Raw genomic sequence first — 18,988 nt, forward strand, 5'->3', positions numbered from 1 at the left:
ACTCGTAAGAGTCTTCTCCAGCACCACAGTTCAAAAGCATCCATTCTTCGGCGCTCAGCCTTCCTTATAGTCCAGCTCTCACAGCCATACGTTACTACTGGGAAAACCATAGCTTGGATTAGACGGACCTTTGTCGGCAAGGTGATGTCTCTGCTTCTTACTATGCTGTCTAGGTTTGCCATAGCTTTCCTCCCAAGGAGCAAGCGTCTTTTAATTTCATGGCTACAGTCACCGTCTGCGGTGATCTTGGAGCCCAAGAAAATAAAATCTGTCACTGCTTCCATTTCTTCCCCTTCCATATGCCAGGAAGTGATGGGGCCAGATGCCATGATCTTAGTTTTGTTAATGTTGAGTTTCAAACCAGCTTTTGCACTCTCCTCTTTCACCCTCAACAAGAGGCTCTTTAGATCCTCTTCGCTTTCTGCCATTAGGGTGGTATCATCTGCATATCTGAGGTTGTTGATAATTCTCCCGGCAATCTTAATTCCGACCTGTGATTCATCCAACCCAGCGTTTCTCATGATGTACTCTGCATATAAGTTAAATAAGCAGGGCGACAATATGCAGCCTTGTCGTACTCCTTTCCCAATTTTGAACCAATCGGTTGTTCATCTCTTTTAGCCTTGTGATACGTTCCATGGGGTTTTCTTGGCAAGAATACTGGAGTGGGTTGCCATTTCCTTCTCCAGTGGACCACATTTTGTCAGAACTCTCTGCCATGACCTGTCCGTCTTTGGTGGCCCTGCACGGCATAGCTTATGGCTTCACTGAGTTACGCAAGCCCCTTCGCCACAACAAGGCAGTGATCCATGAAGGGGAGAAAGTGATTAGATGGTCTTAATCCCACAGCATCACTCCAATCAGCCAAGACTCCCATCTGGAATTTGAAGCATGGTCTTTGCCATACTTACTTTATTTACACATGTCATTTGCAAGTTTTATTTTTAAAAAAATCAAACTTTAACACAAAACACTAAGAATACTACTGCAACCAAGTAATCTCAAAGAATTTGAGATCAAGGACTCAGATGTAGACTTAGCAACCTAATTCACTTCCAACAATGGGACCTATTTTAATTTAGGTTTTAAGATTACAGATGTGATCTGAAATAAAATTAATGGGCAATTGCTCTGGCTACAAAGAGGGAACCAGTAATGAAAGCACATGCAACTATCCAATAGAGAAGAGGATCTGATTCACTGCAACCCTCCCCAACCTGGTGACCTCCAGATGTGTTGGAACTGCAACTCCCAACAATTCCAGCCAGCAAAGGCCATGCTGCCTGAGAATGTTGGGAGTTGCAATCCGAATACATCTGGAGGATGCCAGGCTCGGGGAGGCTGAATTAAGGGCTACTTGTGGAATGCTGCAGCCAAGCAAGTGGACAAGAAGCAACTAAGTATAGAGGCAAAAACTAATAAGTAAAAGCCACTTCAGAAGAAAAAGGTACAGAGGGAGCTTTTAATTAAAAGCACAGAAGCCCTTATAAGCCCTTTATTTATAGCACTTTGACAGTCCACATTGGACAGGTGACCACTGCAGTTGCATTTTAAAGATCAGGTCGGAGTAAGGAATAAGAATTCTCGACTAAAGCCATTTACTAAGGAGTAAGTTCCACTGAACTTAATGAAACAATTCTGATCAATTGCAGTGTCCCTCCTCTGTCTATTGTCCAGGTGGTGGTAATGGGCAATTCAAGGCCCCTGCTCTCCTTTCTTAGCATTTATTGTCTTAAAACTGGCCTTAGGGAGCAATCCTATGACCCCGAGACACTGTTCTCCGAAGTGCTGTTGCTAGATGGGCAAAAAAACCCATCTAGTGAAAAATGCAGGGCTCCCACCCTGCCTCAGAGTTTGGGGGCTTCTGATCATCACGGACACAATCGATAGGATTGTGCCCTTACACTGCACAATCTTTCAAATAAGCAGCAGTGGGCAGACTTCAGGTTTGCAGGATCTACTTTATTTTTTATTAGAACCTGGAAATCCACTAACCAGAGACTGGTACCAAACATTCAGAATTAATTCTAAGCCCAGGAATGGTATATGAGAGAGAGAGATGAGAGAGAGGGTTGCCCTAGCTCCCAGCAGAGTAGGCAGGGACAAGAAGTTGCTTGAGTTGAACACCAACCCAGCAAGGTATGTAAGAACATAAGAGCCATGCTGGATTGGACCAAGGTCCATCTAGTCCAGCATCCTGTTCCCACAGTGGCCCACCAGTTGCTCACAGGAAACCCACAAGCCGGACATTCCCCAGCAAGTGGTGTACATAGGCATACTGCGTCTGGGACTGGAGGTAGCATATAGCCAGCAGGACTAGCAGCCATTCGTAGCCTTCTTCTCCAGTAGCATGTCCAATCCCCTTTTAAAGCCATCCAAGTGGGTGGCCATCACTGCATCTTGTGGAAGCGAATTCCATAATTTAATGCAGCCGCATCAGTGAACGGGGTGGCGGCGGCGGGGGGGGGGGGGGGGGGAGAGACACTCACAAGGCCCGTGCACATAATGCTAGACCAGCTTTCCCCACCCTGGCGACATCCAGATCTGTCGGACCACAACTCCCATCATCACCAGCCAGCATGGGCGACGACGACGACGGGATTTGTAGTCCGGCACACCTGGAGGCCAGAACAGAAGAGCAGCCATGCTGGATCAGACCAGGTCCGTCCCGCTCACACCGCGGCCAGCCAGCTGTCGCCCAGGAACCCACAGCCAGGACAAGAGCACGACAGCGCCCTCCAGCCGCGCCCCAGCCACTGGTGCGCACGAGCGCCCTGCCTCGGAGGCATCAGCACCAGCAGCCACTGAGGGCCTCCTCCCCAGGCACTGCCCCCCTTCACGCCACGCACAGCGGCGCCCTGCGCGGGCGCGGGGCGGGCTGCCGCCCCCCTCACGTCCAGCCCAGCCTGAGCCAGGAGACCCCAGACCTGGCAGGCTCCCCTGCGGCTTCAGAGGGGAGGGCCGCCGCGGCGAGCTGGGCCGCCTCCCTCTCCGCTCCCCCCGCGCCTCCCATCACCGGGCGGACGCAGGAGAGCGGAAGCGAGCCGCCCGAGCCACGCCGGAAGCCGCTCTGGATTCCAAACTTCACGGTGAGACATGGGCAGCCGCCATTGGCCCGGATGCTGTCGGCGGCGCCGCTCTTCCCCGTGGCAGCTCCATGGTCCCCCGCATCCACGCCCGCACAGAGACCGGAAGTGCTCGTGAGGGCCCGCTCCACGGTTAGTCCGCCAAGGTGGCCGCAGGGCACGCTGGGATCGGCAGTTGGGCTTGCCGAGCGGGAAGGGCCTTCCGGGCTGACGCGCCCTCGCCTTCCCGTGATGCCTTGCGCGCGGCTGAGGCGACCGCTGACGGAAGCGCCGCCGCCGCGGGAGCCGCTCATGGAGACGACGAAGGCCGGGGCGGCGCTGGAGCCGCCGCCGGCGAGGAGCTCGTCGCTGGTGGAAGCCGTGCTGGCCTGCTCGGGCCGCCTGGAGAGGGAGAGCCTGGGCGGCCGCATCTCCCGCTTCTCCGGCCGGGTGGAGGAGCTGAAGGTGCGGGGCGGGGCTGGAGCCGGGGGAGGAGCCCGCCCTGGGGCGGGGCTCGGCCGGGCCCCGCCCCGCGCGCCGCTCGCGGAGCGCTCCGGGGCGCCGCGAGGGTGTTCCTGAGCTCGTGCAGAACGCCTTTCCGGGGCGTGTTCAGATCCCCGTCCCGGGCATGTGGCGCTGGTCATTAGCTCATGTAAGGCGCGGCGCTGGGCGCGTTCAGGCGGAAAAAGCCGCGCTGGCCGGGGCGGGCCGGGGGCTGCAGGCCTTTTCCCTCTCTGAACACGCCTGGCATCGCGCCTTAAGCGCGTTTGGACACCGCCTTTCCGAAGCCAACCAAGGTGGTTCACAAAAAGTTCATCGAACAAAACCCCCCATCAAATAAAAACAGTAAACCGTTGAAAATAACCTTAAAAACTGTAACAGCGGCTTAGAAAGCCAAGTTGGAAAGATGTGTCTTGATGCCCCTCCTGAAGGCAGAGAGTAGGGAACACGGTGCATCTGTGCGTGTGCAACGTTCCCTTCTAAATTCAGGTTGGGCCAGAGGCAGCTGGAAAGTTCGGGGCCCGAGGTTTGGGAGTGCGATGTCAGGTCTTCAGAAGACAAGAGCGTCTCTGAGGGTGAGCAGAGCGTGCCTCTCTGTTGGTAAGGGGACAAGGGCTCCCAAGCTAGAGGGTGAGTTGGGTGTGTAACTGGGCTTGAGCGCTAGGAGATCTCTTCTACATAAATACATCCCACAGGATAACGATTGGTGTAGGGCAGCCACCTGCAGCCTGATGCCCTCCGGATCTTTTAGACCTTATGTCCCAGCAGCCCTCAGCCACCATAGGCCGTCCTAACCTAGTTGGTGGAATGAGTGTGTGTGTGTGTGTGCGAGAGAGAGAGAAGAAGAAGAAGAAAGAAAGCAAATGGAGATAGACTTGACTGTAGAGCCTGCAGAAAGAATTATTTTGGGAATAGGGTGTGATGGGAGTCATCAAAGCCTCCTTTATGTATTTTCCAAACTGGCTATAGCAAATGTGCTTGCATGGACTGAAACTTTCTGAAACATCTAATATTCAAGAAATGCCCATTCTCACTCCCTAAGCCTGACCTTGCACAAAGGATTTGCATTTTCCACCTTATTTCCGGGGGGGGGGGGCAGCAGGAACCAGAAGTAGAATTTGGAGGGGGCGGGAACTGTATGTAACACAACTTCTCTTGGGATGGCTGACTGGATTGTTTGTGCTCACGCTTGAGGGCGGGGAGGCTGACTGTTGGTCGTGCTCTGGACTGGAGAGGAGTTCTCCCTACGTTAGATCATCCAGTGTGATCTCTAGGGGTTATTTGCCTCTTGTGGCATATGGCATGGTTTGAGGCATCTAAAAGCACTTGTTCTGTAGACATCTCATTGAGATACACCTTTTATCTGCATGAGGTAAATTCCGTTGCATGCATTAATCTCTGAGGGACTGGCAAGTAGGGAATCTTGCTTTTGATCAGTGCTTGGGTGGCATGACCTGTATGGTCCTTTCCATCTTTGTGCTTTGATGTGGGTTTGTGGTGACTCTTCCTCCTGTCCTTCCAGGATGAGGTCTGCAGCATGATCAATCAGAGGTATGTAGAGTTCTTGCCCAGCATGCAAAGCGCCAAGGATCTGGAATCCCAAGTGGAAGAGCTGTCTGGTAACATTGACCAGCTGAAGTCCAGGATTGAGAATGAGGTGATAACTCAGAGCCTTTGTCAGTGTGCGTTTAGCTAGCGAGAACAAGGAGGATATCTGTTACTGCTAACCCAAATACTCGGCAAAAGAGTCCCATAAAATTGTTCAAATTTTTAAAGTAGTTACAAAATTAGAAAGTCCCCCACCCTCTTGATTTCTGGACGTGGCAGCATTTTTAAATGCATCGTTAAATAATAGCCAGAAATCTCTAGATGCCTAGAGAATAATTTGCGCCTCAGGAGAATGTCTTTTGAGGCCAATCAGATAAAAAAAAGAGGATATGACAGGTATAAAAACAGCTAAATTGTGTTTGCACCCTACAACTGTACATGTTCTTGGGTTTTGTGGCGCCAGGTTCAGAAGGACCTTAATGTGGCCGTTGCAGAGCTCGCTGAGCTGAAACAACAGCTGGAGAAAGATACACTGGTTCTGAGTGTGCTGAAGCAGCTGCAGGAGGTGAGAGAGAGGGGAGTGCTGTGGTCTTCTTGTCAGGCGTCTTTTTCTTCACGCTCTTCCAGAGCTTGTTCAGAGCTGTCAACAACTATTGTTCCTCCTTCCTTTTTTTAGTTTGATACAGCGCTTAAGCAATTTAGCACCTTGTTGCCACAGAAGAAGTACGTTTCAGCAGCCTGCCACTTGAACAAGGTAATCCTGGATTCCTTTGGGACTGGTGGATACGTGGTGGTCGCTATGTGTTGCACTTGGGCTCTTGTGACTGCTTGAGACTGGGTTGTTTGGCTCCCAGCGTGCTGCTTGTTGCTATATGAAACTGGCTCTTGCTTTCTGCCAGGCCCGGAGGAGTCTGAACACGATGGAATCCCGTCGAGGCTTTGAGCTGAAGATTCTGAAGGCACTCAGCAGGGAGATCACCATGCAGACCCAAAACATGCTGTACCTCTTGGGTCAGGAGTGGCAGCGGATGGCTGTGTGGAAGCTTCCTCAATCAAAAGGTTTAGGGGCTGTTTGGTTGTGTATAGCTTTATGGGGGTGGGGGATGTTAGTACTGGCAGACCAGTGGGAGGGCCCAGGGCTCCATGGTGGCGCATGTATCCTGCATGCAGAAGGTCTCAGGTTCAACCCCTGACATCTCCGGTTTTAACAATGGCAGGTAAGAGGTGATGAGAAAGACTTTTTTTCTGCCTGAGACTCTGGAGAGCCGCTGCCAGTGAGAGTAGACTAGCCTTCCTCAACCTGTTGCCACCCCCGATGTTTTTGCACTACACCTCCCATAAGCCCCAGCCACCTTGGCCAGTGGTGATGGGAGTTGTAGTCCAAAACAGCTGGAGGGTGCCACGTTGGGGAAGGCTGAAGTGGACAGTACTGGGTTGGATTGACAAATAGTCTGACTTGATGACCTGACCTTGCAAATTGGAATGACGGTCTGAATCCTGCAAATACTTCTTGCATACTGCTGTTCATGCATGTGCATGCCCATCTTTGCAGGATTAAGGCCTTAGCATAGTTAGATCTGGTTCTAGGGTCCCTCCCTAAAATAAATACCTAGAGAGAAATGGGAGCTACATTCCTTTTGGCTGCTGTTGAACCAAGCCTGCCTTCCACCCCTTGTGAAACTCCCTGGAGAGACAGGCCAGGCAAAAATGTGTCCCCATTCTGGTTCCCTTTTTGGCTGTCTTGTGGGTTTTGATGCTCAATATTTGGTGTCACAGGCATGTTCTGTACCACTTTTTGTTTAGAAACTGGCACCCTGGAGGCAGCCAGGCAGACAGAGTTGTGTTTGTACATGGTGCTGCCCAAGGAGGATGTGGTCACTGGCCCGACAATGGCATCTGTGCTGCAGGCGTTTGCTATCCTGGGTGAGCTGTGCTTGAAGTTCAAGCACTTTGGTAAGTCATTTTCAGTCACAAGAGCAGGTTCTTGGCTGGAGCTTCAAATCTGGTTGTGGAAAGTGCTTGACCTTTGAATGGCGTATCATTTGCTTTGGTCCAGGTTTTTCAAAACTTTTGATATCTGGGGCGTAGCACGTTTTCCTGGATTAAAATCGGAGGCTCGCTTCACTCTACACTCAAAACTATATGTTCTTGATCAGCTCCTAGAACAACAAACATCCTTGCAACTGCAGGATCGCCCAGTTCATGTTGCCTCCTGGTGCCTGCTCTCCCCTGTGGCCAGGCATCCAGGGATGGCATTGCACTTTTCCGGGCAGTGGCGGTGTGTCAGTCAGTAATGACACCTACCAGTTATAGACAGGGGATCCTTACTCCCTCCATTAGGATGATGTTGGTGCCCATGTATTGAAGTAGGGGAGGAGGCATAGAAATTCAGTACTGCCTGGGATTTCCTTGCCCGGAGGGAGCATAGAAGGCTGCATACACTCAATATGGTTGCATAATTTTCATGGTTGTGGAGAACAGGGTGACACAAAAAGGTACTCCAGTAAGTGCAGGAAAGAGTTTAATGGAACAGAAACATGGCACGATTTGGCACAATCTCTCTTTTTCCTTGGGGCAAATACCTCAGAGTTCTCTCTGCTTCCACCAGAAGGACCTGCTGTCCCCCACCCCACACGTAAACTCTCACATGCAGCTCTTGCCATATCTTGTACTCTAAGCTGAGCCAGACCAATTCAAGGAATGTCGCAGCAACCTGGGGGACGTGCCCTCGGCCTGCCTCTTGTGCTTCACCTTTCAAGCCCTTTTGACAGCCTCCTGTTTCCCCTTTCCTTGTGCCAGGACAGTTACTGCTGAAGCACATTCTCAAGCCGCTGATCTCTCATCCAGCATTACAGCCCTTGGTGGAAGAACAGTCTGATGCTGTCACACTGAGGTTTCAGTCTGTGGGCTCTGACCTTGGCCATCCGCCCCCTGTGGAGGTGTTTGCAAAGATCAAGCTGGTGTTTGAGGTGCTCCACAAGCATCACTTAGGTAAGGAGCTCCTCGCCACTTTGGAAGAAGGTGGTGTGTCTGGAGCAGTAGGAGTGGGCCATGAGAGTGCCTTGTCTCTTGCTATGGAGGATGTGCTTGACACTTATGGAGGATGTGGAGTGAGCAAATGGGGGGAAATGCCACGGATTTCCATATGCTGGGGGCAGTTTTCAAGTGCATCAAGCATGCTAGTGCACTTCCCGGGGCAGCGGGATGACTGTGTATTGTTACATTCTGAACACTGGAAAACATGGAGGATAAGGCTATCATTGGTCACTAGTCATGATGGCTTCATATTAGCAGAGCCATTAGCAGTATGCCTTTGTATGCCCAAGCAACAGGAGCAAGAGGGTGCTATTTCACTCATGTCCTCTTGCTTGTGGGCTTCCTATTGGGGCGTCTGGTTGGCCACTGAGTGAATAGGGTGTTGGGCTAGATAGGCCTTTGGTGTGATTCAGCATCAGGGCTCTTGTGTTCCCCAGATGTTCCACTTGATCCCTCTGTTGAGGAGGAGAACAACTCCAGGCCTGTTTTGACGGAGCTGTTGGGCGACGTGATCTGGAAGGAGATGTCAGAGTGCCTCATTCATGACTGCTTGGTGCATTCGATCCCAAACAACAGCAGCAAACTGGGGCAGTATATTGAGGTGGATGCTGCACTCTTCACAGTCAAGGGGATATGGAGGGTGGGAAAGGCCGTGGGCCAGTCTCCCAAATCCTCTTCCCTTGCTCCCAAAGTTGTTTCTTGAATTGTTGACATAAAGGTTTGCATGGTAGATTAAGATGAAAGTTTGAGTTATGCACACAGAGAGCTGTTCAGCAGGCTTGTTCTTTTAATGGCTATGACACGTTGAGCTTGCGTTAGTAAGCGACTGTGGCACTTGATAGACACTGATGCATCAGATTGACATTATGAATCTCTGAACTGAGTGATTCATAATGTTCTTATTTAATGAGGATTCAAAGAACAAGGGCTCCCAACAGCAACGCTCTTTCACACATAAGTCACACTCATGTGGCTGATGGTCGCTCTTCTCCCCCTGCTCCCCGCCCAGGTTATTAAAGCTACTGAGGAGTTTGAAAAGGCCTTGAAGGATATGCGGTTCCTAAAGGAGGATTCCACCGACTTGCTGACTTACGCCCGCAATGTCAACTGCCACTTCGCTAACAAGAAATGCCAGGATGTAATAGTGGCAGCGAGAAATCTGATGACGTCAGAAATACACGACACTGTAAAGGTACCTGAGCGATACAGCCTCTGGTTATTTCCTCCAACACTTGGGTTTCTTCCAGGGCCACTGTGTAATCCGCTTTATGTAAACCTTAGGCTATCAAGTGGTATGCATATTGTTTAAATAAATAAATCCTGAATATGCTTCAAAAGAAATATAAAATGTCTATATATTTCCTTTAAATAGTCCAACGTATGTTAATGAGGCTGTGTTCCCACGTGTGATTCTCTTTGCCCAAAATAAAAGGCCTGTTCTGAGAACAGGAACACATAAGGTCCCTGGACATTGCATACTGCACAATTTATTTATTTATTTATTTATTGCATTTATACCCCGCCTTTCTCCCTCTCGCAAGGAACTCAAGGCGGCTTACATTATCCTCCTCCTCACCGTTGTATCCTCACAACAACAACCCTGTGAGGTAGGTTGGGCTGAGAGTCTGTGACTGGCCCAAAGTCACCCAGTGAGCTTCCATGGCCAAGTGGGGACTAGAACCCGGATCTCCCGGCTCCCAGTCCGTCACTCTCACCACTACACTACACTGGCTCTCAAGTTGCATATACCAGTTCAGTATGTTTGGAGCCGACGTGACTCTACTATAAACCTAACCTGGGTTCACTTCTGTGGTTTCCCTAACTCATAATAATCTAATTTTCCAGATTGTGTTTATATTCTCTTCCTCCAAAAGCTCAGAGCCACTTGCATTTGGCTCTTTGGTGGGCTTCCTTCCAGGCACTGAAATCCACGCCATCTTAGCTTCAACACTGTAGCAGTGTGCTGAAGTAATTTGAGTGTTAGTCTAGAACTGGGGAGACCCAAGTTCACATCCCCTCTCAGCCATGAAGCACTCCCTAGATGGTTTGGGCCATTCAGTCTCTCTCTCTCAGCCTAACCTGTCTCTCACAGGATAGTTGTTGGGATAACATGGGGGTCAACGGAGTGAAGAACCATATGTCATTCTCAACTCATTGGAGGCAGGGCAGGATATAAATGAAATGCAGTTTTGGGAATTCCCAGACCATTCACTTCACCCAGTAGTACTATAGTTAGAATTTCTTGAGGGCAACCATGGAAGTCAAAACTGTCTAAAACAAACTCCTCACTGCCTCGTTGTGGCATTTGTAGTCTTCAAACTGCTGTACCCCTCTTTGTAGCAAAAGCAAGAGACTAACACAGGTGCACCTCTGGAATTTGTGTGTGTGTGTGTGCGCCCTAACTTGAGCTTTTTTCTCTTTTTCTGTTGTAAATCTTCCATTTACCCTCCCAGGTTTCCCCAGACTCCTCAGTAACTCTGCCTAAGCTGCCTGACCCTGGAGCAGGTGACCAGTTAAAGGCACTGAAAGCACCTGAGGCTCTTCTCAATCAGGTGACAAATCTGGAGAACGAAACGAGGCTGAGCCAGCATACCTTTTCGTTTCCCGCCTGCCGCATCAGTGACTCCATCCAAAAATTGTTGGCGTTGGCTTATCAGACACTCCAGGAGGCCTCTGCCAGCACGGATCAGTGGTGAGGACCCCACTGAATTCTCTGGAATATGTTTACAGGCAGCAAAATTGGTCAAAACATTTTTTGTTATTGAGCAGTGATGCCTGACAACGGGGATTCCTTGGAGAAGGCCACTGAAGTTTAGAGGCAGTTGGCCTGTCTTAGCTCAGTGCTATCATTTCTGATAAGCTGGTGGCTGGAGCTGCCTGCTGTGAGTCCACCCGAAATTCTTTCAAGGAGCTGGATATTCAGAGAAGAGTGCTGGGATCCTGCCTCCCTGCTGACTATGCTGGAAAGGAAAGTAGAGGCAGCAGGGCAGAGGGGGATAAGAAGGGGGTTTGTGCATCCAAGAATGGTTTGCTAAGAAGCCCCAGATTTAGCAACTGAATAATCCCCCTCCCCCCTGCCCCAAACTGGCATTTAATGCAAGAATTCTGTTTTGTTTGGAGATGGTGCTGACTATTTATTTATAATACTTTTATACTGCTTAATATACTGAAATCCCTAAGCAGTTTACATTAAAAATACAATACAATGATGTAAAAGCAAGACAAAGTAATATCTAAAAATGTCACAACCAAATAACAATAACACAGGGCAGTAACATAACCCTTTAGAGAGGTCAAGGGAAGCTTTGTGAAGAGATGTTTTTTCAAGAGGCGTTTAGAACTGTCTCCCAAACCACATGTGGCAGAGTGTTCCAAGGGGTGGACACCACCGCTGAGAAAGCTGATGCAGATGTTTAAGTTATTAATGAAGTTCATTGGTTTAACTCTAAACTGCCCTGAATGTCTTTGGACTGGAAAGCAGGACATAAATATTCATGGTTATTTTCATGTACTTAATTTTCATAATTTCCTCCAGTTTTCTCTCCATCCCCCTTTGATGTTGAGCTTTGCTGTTTGCTGTCAGTACCCAAGACCTGTCTGTCCTATTTCATCAGTCATTCCTCTGTTTTTATATTGACTACAGCTGGGGTTGCCACCAGTGTGCCCACAAACGCCACCCTTGGTGCCTGCCAGGGTCCGTGCCCCTCCTGATTTTTTATTTTGTTACATACGATTTCCTTAAACTGGGAAGATGGCTTGCTGCAAAGCCAAGTACTGTCTTCCAGCAACATCTTTATTTGAGCACAGTAGAGTGGTTTTGTGTTTTGGAGCTCAGATTCTACCTCTCCCTTGTGCCTAGGTTCTTGGGCAAATTTATTTTAGTCTCCAGTTTGCCTTCTGGGAAAGGAGTGCTTTGTGATTAGTCATGCCCAGCATGACAGCCACGTTATGAATGGGCGCACACACACACACCGCCCTATAGCAGCCATTTTGTGTGAGCACCCACAGCGCCCTCTCAAAATTCCAAATATATTTACTGACCCAAAAAGGCTGGGCACCCTTGGATTATGGTATATTGCTCATTGCACCACACAAGGTTTATAACCTAGATTCTCCTTATGTGCTGCGTTGGCATTGGATACCTGGTTATGCAGAGGGCAGGCTGGCCCTACAGTTGGTTTGAGTAATGTTGTGCTAGGCTTACTCTTCAGAGGTCCCATCTAGACCAAACAAAGGCGTGATTCCAGATGAATTCTCATTTTTACAAGCATTTCTGCTAAATCTGTGGTGCTCTCAGCTATGATCCAAAACAATGTGTCTGTTCCCCCCCCCCCCCCCGGCAGGTGCATACAGCTCTTCTACTCGGTGCGGAACATCTTCCATCTGTTTTGTGATGTGGTGCCGATGTATCACAAGTGAGTGATGTGCTTTGTTAATGGAAAGTAATATCTGGGGAGAGTATAAATGCAGCTGTGCTGTATCCCGACATAGGTTCGTCTGGTGCCTGCATTGTGGTCTTTTCAGCACCAGGCAAAGACCTGTCTGTTTTCCCAGGCTTTTTAGTCTTTTAGGGTGCAATCCTATCCATGTCTAGACAGAAAAAAAGGCCTACACCTTCCAGCATGCCCCAGCCAGCCATGCTGGGTGGGGCATGCTGGGAGCTGTAGGCCTTTTTTCTATCTAAACATGGATAGGATTGCATCTTTAGTTTTAAAAAATGTGTCGGTTTCTTTTAGGATCCTTGCAGTGCTGCTGGCTTTTACTTTGGTTTTTTAACTCTAGTTTTATTCTGTTTTTAAATGTTTTTATATTATGTTTTATATTGTTATGCTGTTGTATTTTGTAGTTCTAAGTTTTGTTTTGTGAACTGCCCAGAGAGCTCTGGCTATAGAAATGTAATAATAAAGCAGTACATCCACTGCGGCCAGCCTCCCCCACCCTGGTGCCCTCCACATATGAACTGCCGTTGGCCATGCTGGCTGGGAATGCTGGGAGTTGCAATCCAGCACATCTGGAGGGCACCAGGTTGGAGAAGGCTGTCTTAGGCTATTTTTATTTCTTGAGCTTCCCTCCCTTTTTGGCTTTGGGGAGGTGTGACTCAGTCTCTTTGGACTCTCCAGTGTGCTGTGCAGGCGCCTTCGAACAATGGCGGTTTTACAACTAATGTGAGGCTGAGAGAATAACTTGCCGACAGTCACGCGAACTCATAGCTGAAGTGAGATACTAACCGTGGACTCCTCAGCTTGCAGCTCATCGTTGTAATCATTACACCAAAGTCAAATACTGCTTTCTGCATGATCTTAGAGAGGCTATTGTCCTCTCTTATCTGCTTCTATGTTAAGAGTTTTGCTGAGCATAGATGGAGCGAAATCCCTGCTCTGTGAACCTGGTGACTTTATTTTCTTTAGATTATTTTGGTGTGGAGGGAAATACCAAAGACAGTGCTGCAGCCATCTGAACTCTTTAAGCATACCTGCTGTTCTTCCTCTCTCCTGCCTAGAGAGAACCTTCAGAAACTTCCCCAGCTGGCTGCTATCCACCACAACAACTGTATGTATATTGCACACCACCTCCTGACCCTGGGCCACCAGTTCCGGGGCCGCCTAAGTGACGGGACAGCCACTTTTGTTGACCTGGTGCCCGGCTTCAGGAAACTTGGTGAGTCTGGAGCAAACTTACCTGTTTGTGTCATATTTATGTTGATATCCTGCTTTTCAGCCTAGATGGGTTTCCAAAGCCGCTTACAATTAAAATGAACACAAAGATACCATTATAACAGGGATACATGGGGGAGGGGGGTGGCAAATTCTTCTGCCCCTGGAAGCTGAGGAATGCAGTCCAATTTGCAGCCCTTCTCTCCAGAGTTGGGGCAGTGGGGGGAGGGCAGGGTGTCAGCCCGTGGAAATAGCCCATCCGCTGGTCTTCCTTTCCATCTTATTTCTGTGGGCTGCCCCACAAGTGCAGAGCCCATCCCTTGTGGCCCATGGAAATTCTCCTGGGGTACCTTGCAGGGACATCCTGTGTATCAAGAAGTACACTTCGGGGTAGATCAGAAACTCCTGTGGTGGAGGTGGTAGTGGTGTGGCTCTTGGAACTCAAAATCAGAGATGACTTCCCCCCCAGGATAACCCTCCTTCTCCCTCTTTCCCCCAGGGACGGAGTGTTTCTTGGCCCAGATGCGAGTCCAAAAGGGGGAGCTCCTGGAGAGACTCTCGAGTGCAAGGAATTTCTCCAACATGGATGACGAGGACAACTATTCTGCTGCAAACAAAGCTGTGCGGCAGGTGAGCGGGGGTGGAGTTTGCCATGGAACAGCCACAGGCTTTTTTGGAACCCGTTGTTTGTAAGCTGTATAGACAGACTGCATCTTGCGTGCACAGGAAGCATAAGAAGGAGACCTGCTGGATCAGGCAAGGTGGGTTCCTTGAATCCAGCCTCCTCCTTCATACAGAGAGCTCTCTGGGACCTCTTGGAAGCCCCCAACCAGAGCGTGAAGGCAGCAGCCTTTCCCCCACTGTCACCCACCCCATCCCAGTATTCAGTGGCAGGCCGCTTCTAAACCTGAAGGTTCCACTTAGACACTGTGACTAATATGGTTAATAGCCATAGATCAGCCTCTCCTCCTCCATGAATTTGACTCTCCTCTTAAAGCCATCTGTGCCGGTGAAGAGTGCCACATCTTGCAGCAGTAAGTTCCATAACTTATTTATGCAATACTTTCTTTTGTCCATCCTGAATCTGCCGCCAAATCAAGTTTCATTGGATGTCGCCAAGAATTACATGAGTGGAAGAAAAAAAAAATCCACTTTCTCCATACCATGCATAATTTTCTAAACTTACCATGTGCTCCCCCTACCCCGTCGAGTCATGTTATGAGACACCTCCGTCGATCACTCTAGAAATTGTTACCTTGGTCTCTGCGTCAGTATAAGAGGGCACTGCTTACTGCTTTCCAGGTCCTGCACCAGCTGAAGAGGCTTGGCCAGGTTTGGCAGGATGTCCTTCCTGTGAATATCTACTGCAAGGCCATGGGGGCTCTGCTCAACACTGCCCTCACAGAGATCATTCACAGAATCACCACCTTGGAGGTGAGGACCATACTGGTTACAGGCAGCTTCTTGATGTGGTTGGTCTTTTTCTGCAAGTCCAGCTGCTCCTTTTAGCATGAGCAGCCCCTCTTCTGCAGATCAGGTCCAAATTTTGACACATTAGAGCTGGTTTGTGTGATGATTGAATTTGTGATGTGCCCTTTCTAGTTTCTGAAAAGTGATCTGAGCACAAGGGCACTTTTGCCCATGACAAAAGTTCACATTTGGGGGATTAAGATGCCTGCTTTTGAACATACGAATTAGATTCTTGTATGGGAAATGGCCTCTTTAAAAGCAGGAACAAAGGGAAATCAAATGTTAAAGCCTGCCTGTCTGGGCTTTTAGTTTGAATATTCTGGTGGACTTGATTTCCCAGCTTACTCGAAAAGCTGTAATGCTGCACAGGTGCGTGAGCACTGTTACTGCAAGATAAACTTTAGGGCTCTCCGGGAGGAGTATCTTCTCCCAATATAATGTTTGGTGGTGGTAGATATTAGGACTGTGGAAAGGCTGGATTGTGGGCATCAGTAGCTGGTGTTGTCTCAGGTCACTGAAGAGTCATGCAAAAGTTGGAACATCCAGGTTGTCTTGTCTTGTGATTGTGCCCTAAGCATGCTACTCAGAAGAGTCTGCTACTAACCTCTTGACAGGTTGACGAGAGGGCCTTGTGGATTTCTGTAGAGGGGATTGGGGTGGGCAAGTAGAGATCATTTCCAGTTCTTCTCGAAGCAAATGAAGTGTGCCACAGAAAACCTATGAACTGGCATCACCCAGCCTTTCTGTCCCACTAGTTCCCTCTCTCAATCGTGTTGCAGGATATCTCTGCAGAGAATGCAGACAGACTGCACACGCTGTGCCAAACAGTCGTGGATGAGGGGCCCCACGTGTTCGTGCCCCTGCCAGAAGAAAAGCAGAACAGGCATTTCCAAGAGGAGGTCCCAGTCTATGTGCCAAAATGGATGATGTTCAAGGAGCTCATGTTGGTACTACAGGCCAGTCTGCAAGAAATAGTGGACCGGTGGGTGTTTCAGAGGCTTTCCATACTTGTCCGTGTGGGAAAACAGGAAGGATGGAGGCAAGAAGATAACAGTAGAACAATGGAATGATACAGTTTTACTTGTATGTCTGTTCTGTGCCCCTTTTCCATAGAATATTTTCACCAAGGAAACCCACATTTTGATTACCATAACAGTGCAGATTACTTGCTTGCTCTGCAATTTATAGGTGTTTTTTTTTTTTTTTTTAAGAACTTGGTATCTTTAAAAACCCACACACACACACGAGGGAGGGACAGAAATCAGGGGAGTGGGCAGGGAACTAGCAAGGTGCAGCAGCTAAGAAGTGGTGCAAGGGGTGTAAGCCCCAGTCTACTGACCACCAGAACGCCCTGGACAAAGGCTGCTGAAGGCTTGGTAAGGCCCCATGCATCCTCTGGTCCCTTCCCTTTTGCTTGGCTTCTTAAATAACAGCTGTTGCCCTTTTCTTTTTTCTTTCCAAGGTGGGCAGACAGTAAAGGGCCTCTCGCAGCTGAGTTCTCCCCAAGCGAGGTGAAAAACCTAATCCGAGCCTTGTTCCAGAATACGGAGCGGAGGGCGGCTGCCCTGGGAAGAATCAAGTAGCTCCATCAGCATCTGTCCTGTTCCGAAAATGTCTTCCTGGGCGTGCTGCAGTCGGCACAGCCTGTGGCCCTTGCTCGTCCAATTTGACCTTCTCCTGCTCTAAAGTACTTTCTGGCATCTGTGTTTGGGTGTTTCCTGAAGACTAGGCCCACATGTTTGGAGGAGAATCGCCAGACCCAGTGACCAAGCCAGCACAGGAACTGTGTGCCCTTTAGCCTCCAAAGAGAATTGCCTGACCAGACATGATCCCAACACACCTGTGACCTCGCTTGTCGAATTTTAACTCCGGGTGTCCACGTACAGATCTCGCCGACCCTCCCCTTTCCTGCTTTGGGTGTTTGGCAACATCTGTTTGGGTCTGGTGGAACTATTGGCAAATGAGCCCTGGCACTGCCTCCATCTGGGACACACTGGCATTCAGTTGACAGGTTGGGTCTGAATCCGTGCGGAACAGCATCTATGCAGCTTCTTTTAAAGGGAGACCCCCTTTGCGTATCTTACCTCGTCTCTTTTGCAAATGGCTTCTGAAGCACACTAGCCTTGAAAAACCTCTCAGTGGCCTGTCAAGGCTCTTAAAGTGCCAAAATGTTGTAGGTTTGCCCACTGCTGCCTTTAGCGGACCCCATGCAGCAGGACTCGGGTAGAGGATGGGTTGTGTTTTGTTTTAAGCCCTCTTCTGACGCTCTCCACATATGGATGCAACATGTGGAAAAGGGGGAAGTGGGACCTCACTGACCCTCAAAGTTGGGTGCACCACTGCTCCCTCCCGGCCCCCCGGGGCATCCGTGCAGGGGAGCCCATGCACCTTCTGGGTGCCCAATAATGTGGAAGCCTGCGCGCTGAACATGCATGGGCTTTCCTACTACAGAAGGCATGCTCAGTCCACGGATATCCAGAGCATGCTCAACACTGGGGTGAGCGTGGCGGTTTAGTCCTGCTGCCCCCTTTCTCCATGGGTAAAAGCTCCATGGAGTACATCAAACCAGGCCTTTCATCTGCCTATTTTCATGCTTTTCTCAACTCCAGCATTGACTTTGACATATTGTCTGCGTAATTAATCAAAACTGGCTGCTCCTAAACTTTGTCATCTCTCAGATTGGGCAGGCATTACTCTTCTCCCTCCCATTCTTCATGTACTGAAGTAGAGGTCAGCTGTTTGTTAAAATGGAGGCCCTCAGTGTTTTGTCATCTGGGACATGCATAGTGCTTTCGGGGAACCCCCACCCCACCTCACTCCTTTCTTGGGATTATTTATTTTAGCATTTAAAAATAAACCTCCATTCACAGTGGCTGAAATTCAGTCACTGAATAGAGACCACATTAGTTAAAAGGATGAAACTAAAAGGTGGGGAAACGTTATTGGATTAAGCACTTCTTAGAAATTATTTTGTATTCTATTGCAGTGAGCTGACTCATGTTACTTCCACATATTGTTGCCTTGTTTGAATTTCACTCTATGGGAGTAATTAAATATGCATATAAAATTCTAGCCCCAGTGGCACCATGTCCTTTACTATGAAATATGCCTGTCATCTGTAGCTTCTATGAGCCAGAAGTTCCCTTCTCTATAAGGCAGTCTTGTTACTAAGCCTGCAGAATGACTAGCATGCAAACACTTTTACATGCCCGCTTTTTGCTCATAATTGGGGCAAGACACACAGTGGGCTAGCAAAGGAGGAACAGAGCATCCTGTTTGTCCTTAACCAGTTTGCTTGACTTCCATGGAGCCTTCCCTCCACAGCCATTACAGAAGCTGAGTGGGCTGGCGAAGGAGGACAGATCGCTCTCTCCCTCCTCTGCCGGCCTGCTTGTCTGTATGGAATTCTGAGTCGCCAGTGGTGGCCAGGCGAGTGGCTAAATACAACGCTGATGTAAGGTGCCTCTGCAACAAGGGGACCTCGACCTTCTCATCCACAAGAATTTGACATAACTTTTTCCTTGAGCAGCCAAAATGGGGAACAATCAACGTAGAAGCTCCTGCGGTTCTTCTGCATAATAGTGCATCCGACCGAGTCATAACCAGGGATGTGTGGATTGTGTAACACCTGCTTTGTCTGTGTTTCGTGGATTGTCAGGTGCCTTTGTTCTGTTGTCCGTCTACAGATGGATTGGGGGGGGGGGGGATTGAGTC

At 49.2% G+C, this 18,988-nt stretch overlaps 1 protein-coding gene across 4 annotated transcripts; it reads left to right on the forward strand.

The window, feature by feature from the left end:
• The first annotated feature begins 885 nt into the window (after window positions 1-885).
• ZW10 (zw10 kinetochore protein) lies at window positions 886-18,374 on the forward strand. 4 transcript variants are annotated; one of them, XM_084860664.1, is made up of 16 exons: window positions 886-3,218; window positions 5,089-5,223; window positions 5,578-5,679; window positions 5,791-5,868; window positions 6,014-6,173; window positions 6,918-7,067; window positions 7,914-8,105; window positions 8,588-8,751; window positions 9,160-9,342; window positions 10,604-10,842; window positions 12,494-12,565; window positions 13,651-13,808; window positions 14,304-14,434; window positions 15,107-15,238; window positions 16,054-16,256; window positions 16,737-18,371. In XM_084860664.1, exons 1-16 carry the CDS (start codon window positions 2,580-2,582, stop codon window positions 16,855-16,857), a joined length of 2,859 nt encoding a protein of 952 aa, XP_084716790.1. In that variant the 5' UTR covers window positions 886-2,579; the 3' UTR covers window positions 16,858-18,371. The 4 variants fall into 4 exon arrangements, with proteins under 4 accessions (XP_084716790.1, XP_084716789.1, XP_084716791.1 ...); XM_084860663.1 differs by lacking the exon at window positions 886-3,218 and adding an exon at window positions 3,325-3,530; XM_084860665.1 differs by lacking the exon at window positions 886-3,218 and adding an exon at window positions 3,565-4,141 and having other exon boundaries at window positions 16,737-18,374.
• The last annotated feature ends 614 nt before the right edge of the window (window positions 18,375-18,988 follow it).

This window comes from Heloderma suspectum, chromosome 6, assembly GCF_057233095.1.
Source record: "Heloderma suspectum isolate Gila_16-S chromosome 6, 16-S_ref, whole genome shotgun sequence".
NCBI classification, from domain to species: domain Eukaryota; kingdom Metazoa; phylum Chordata; class Lepidosauria; order Squamata; family Helodermatidae; genus Heloderma; species Heloderma suspectum.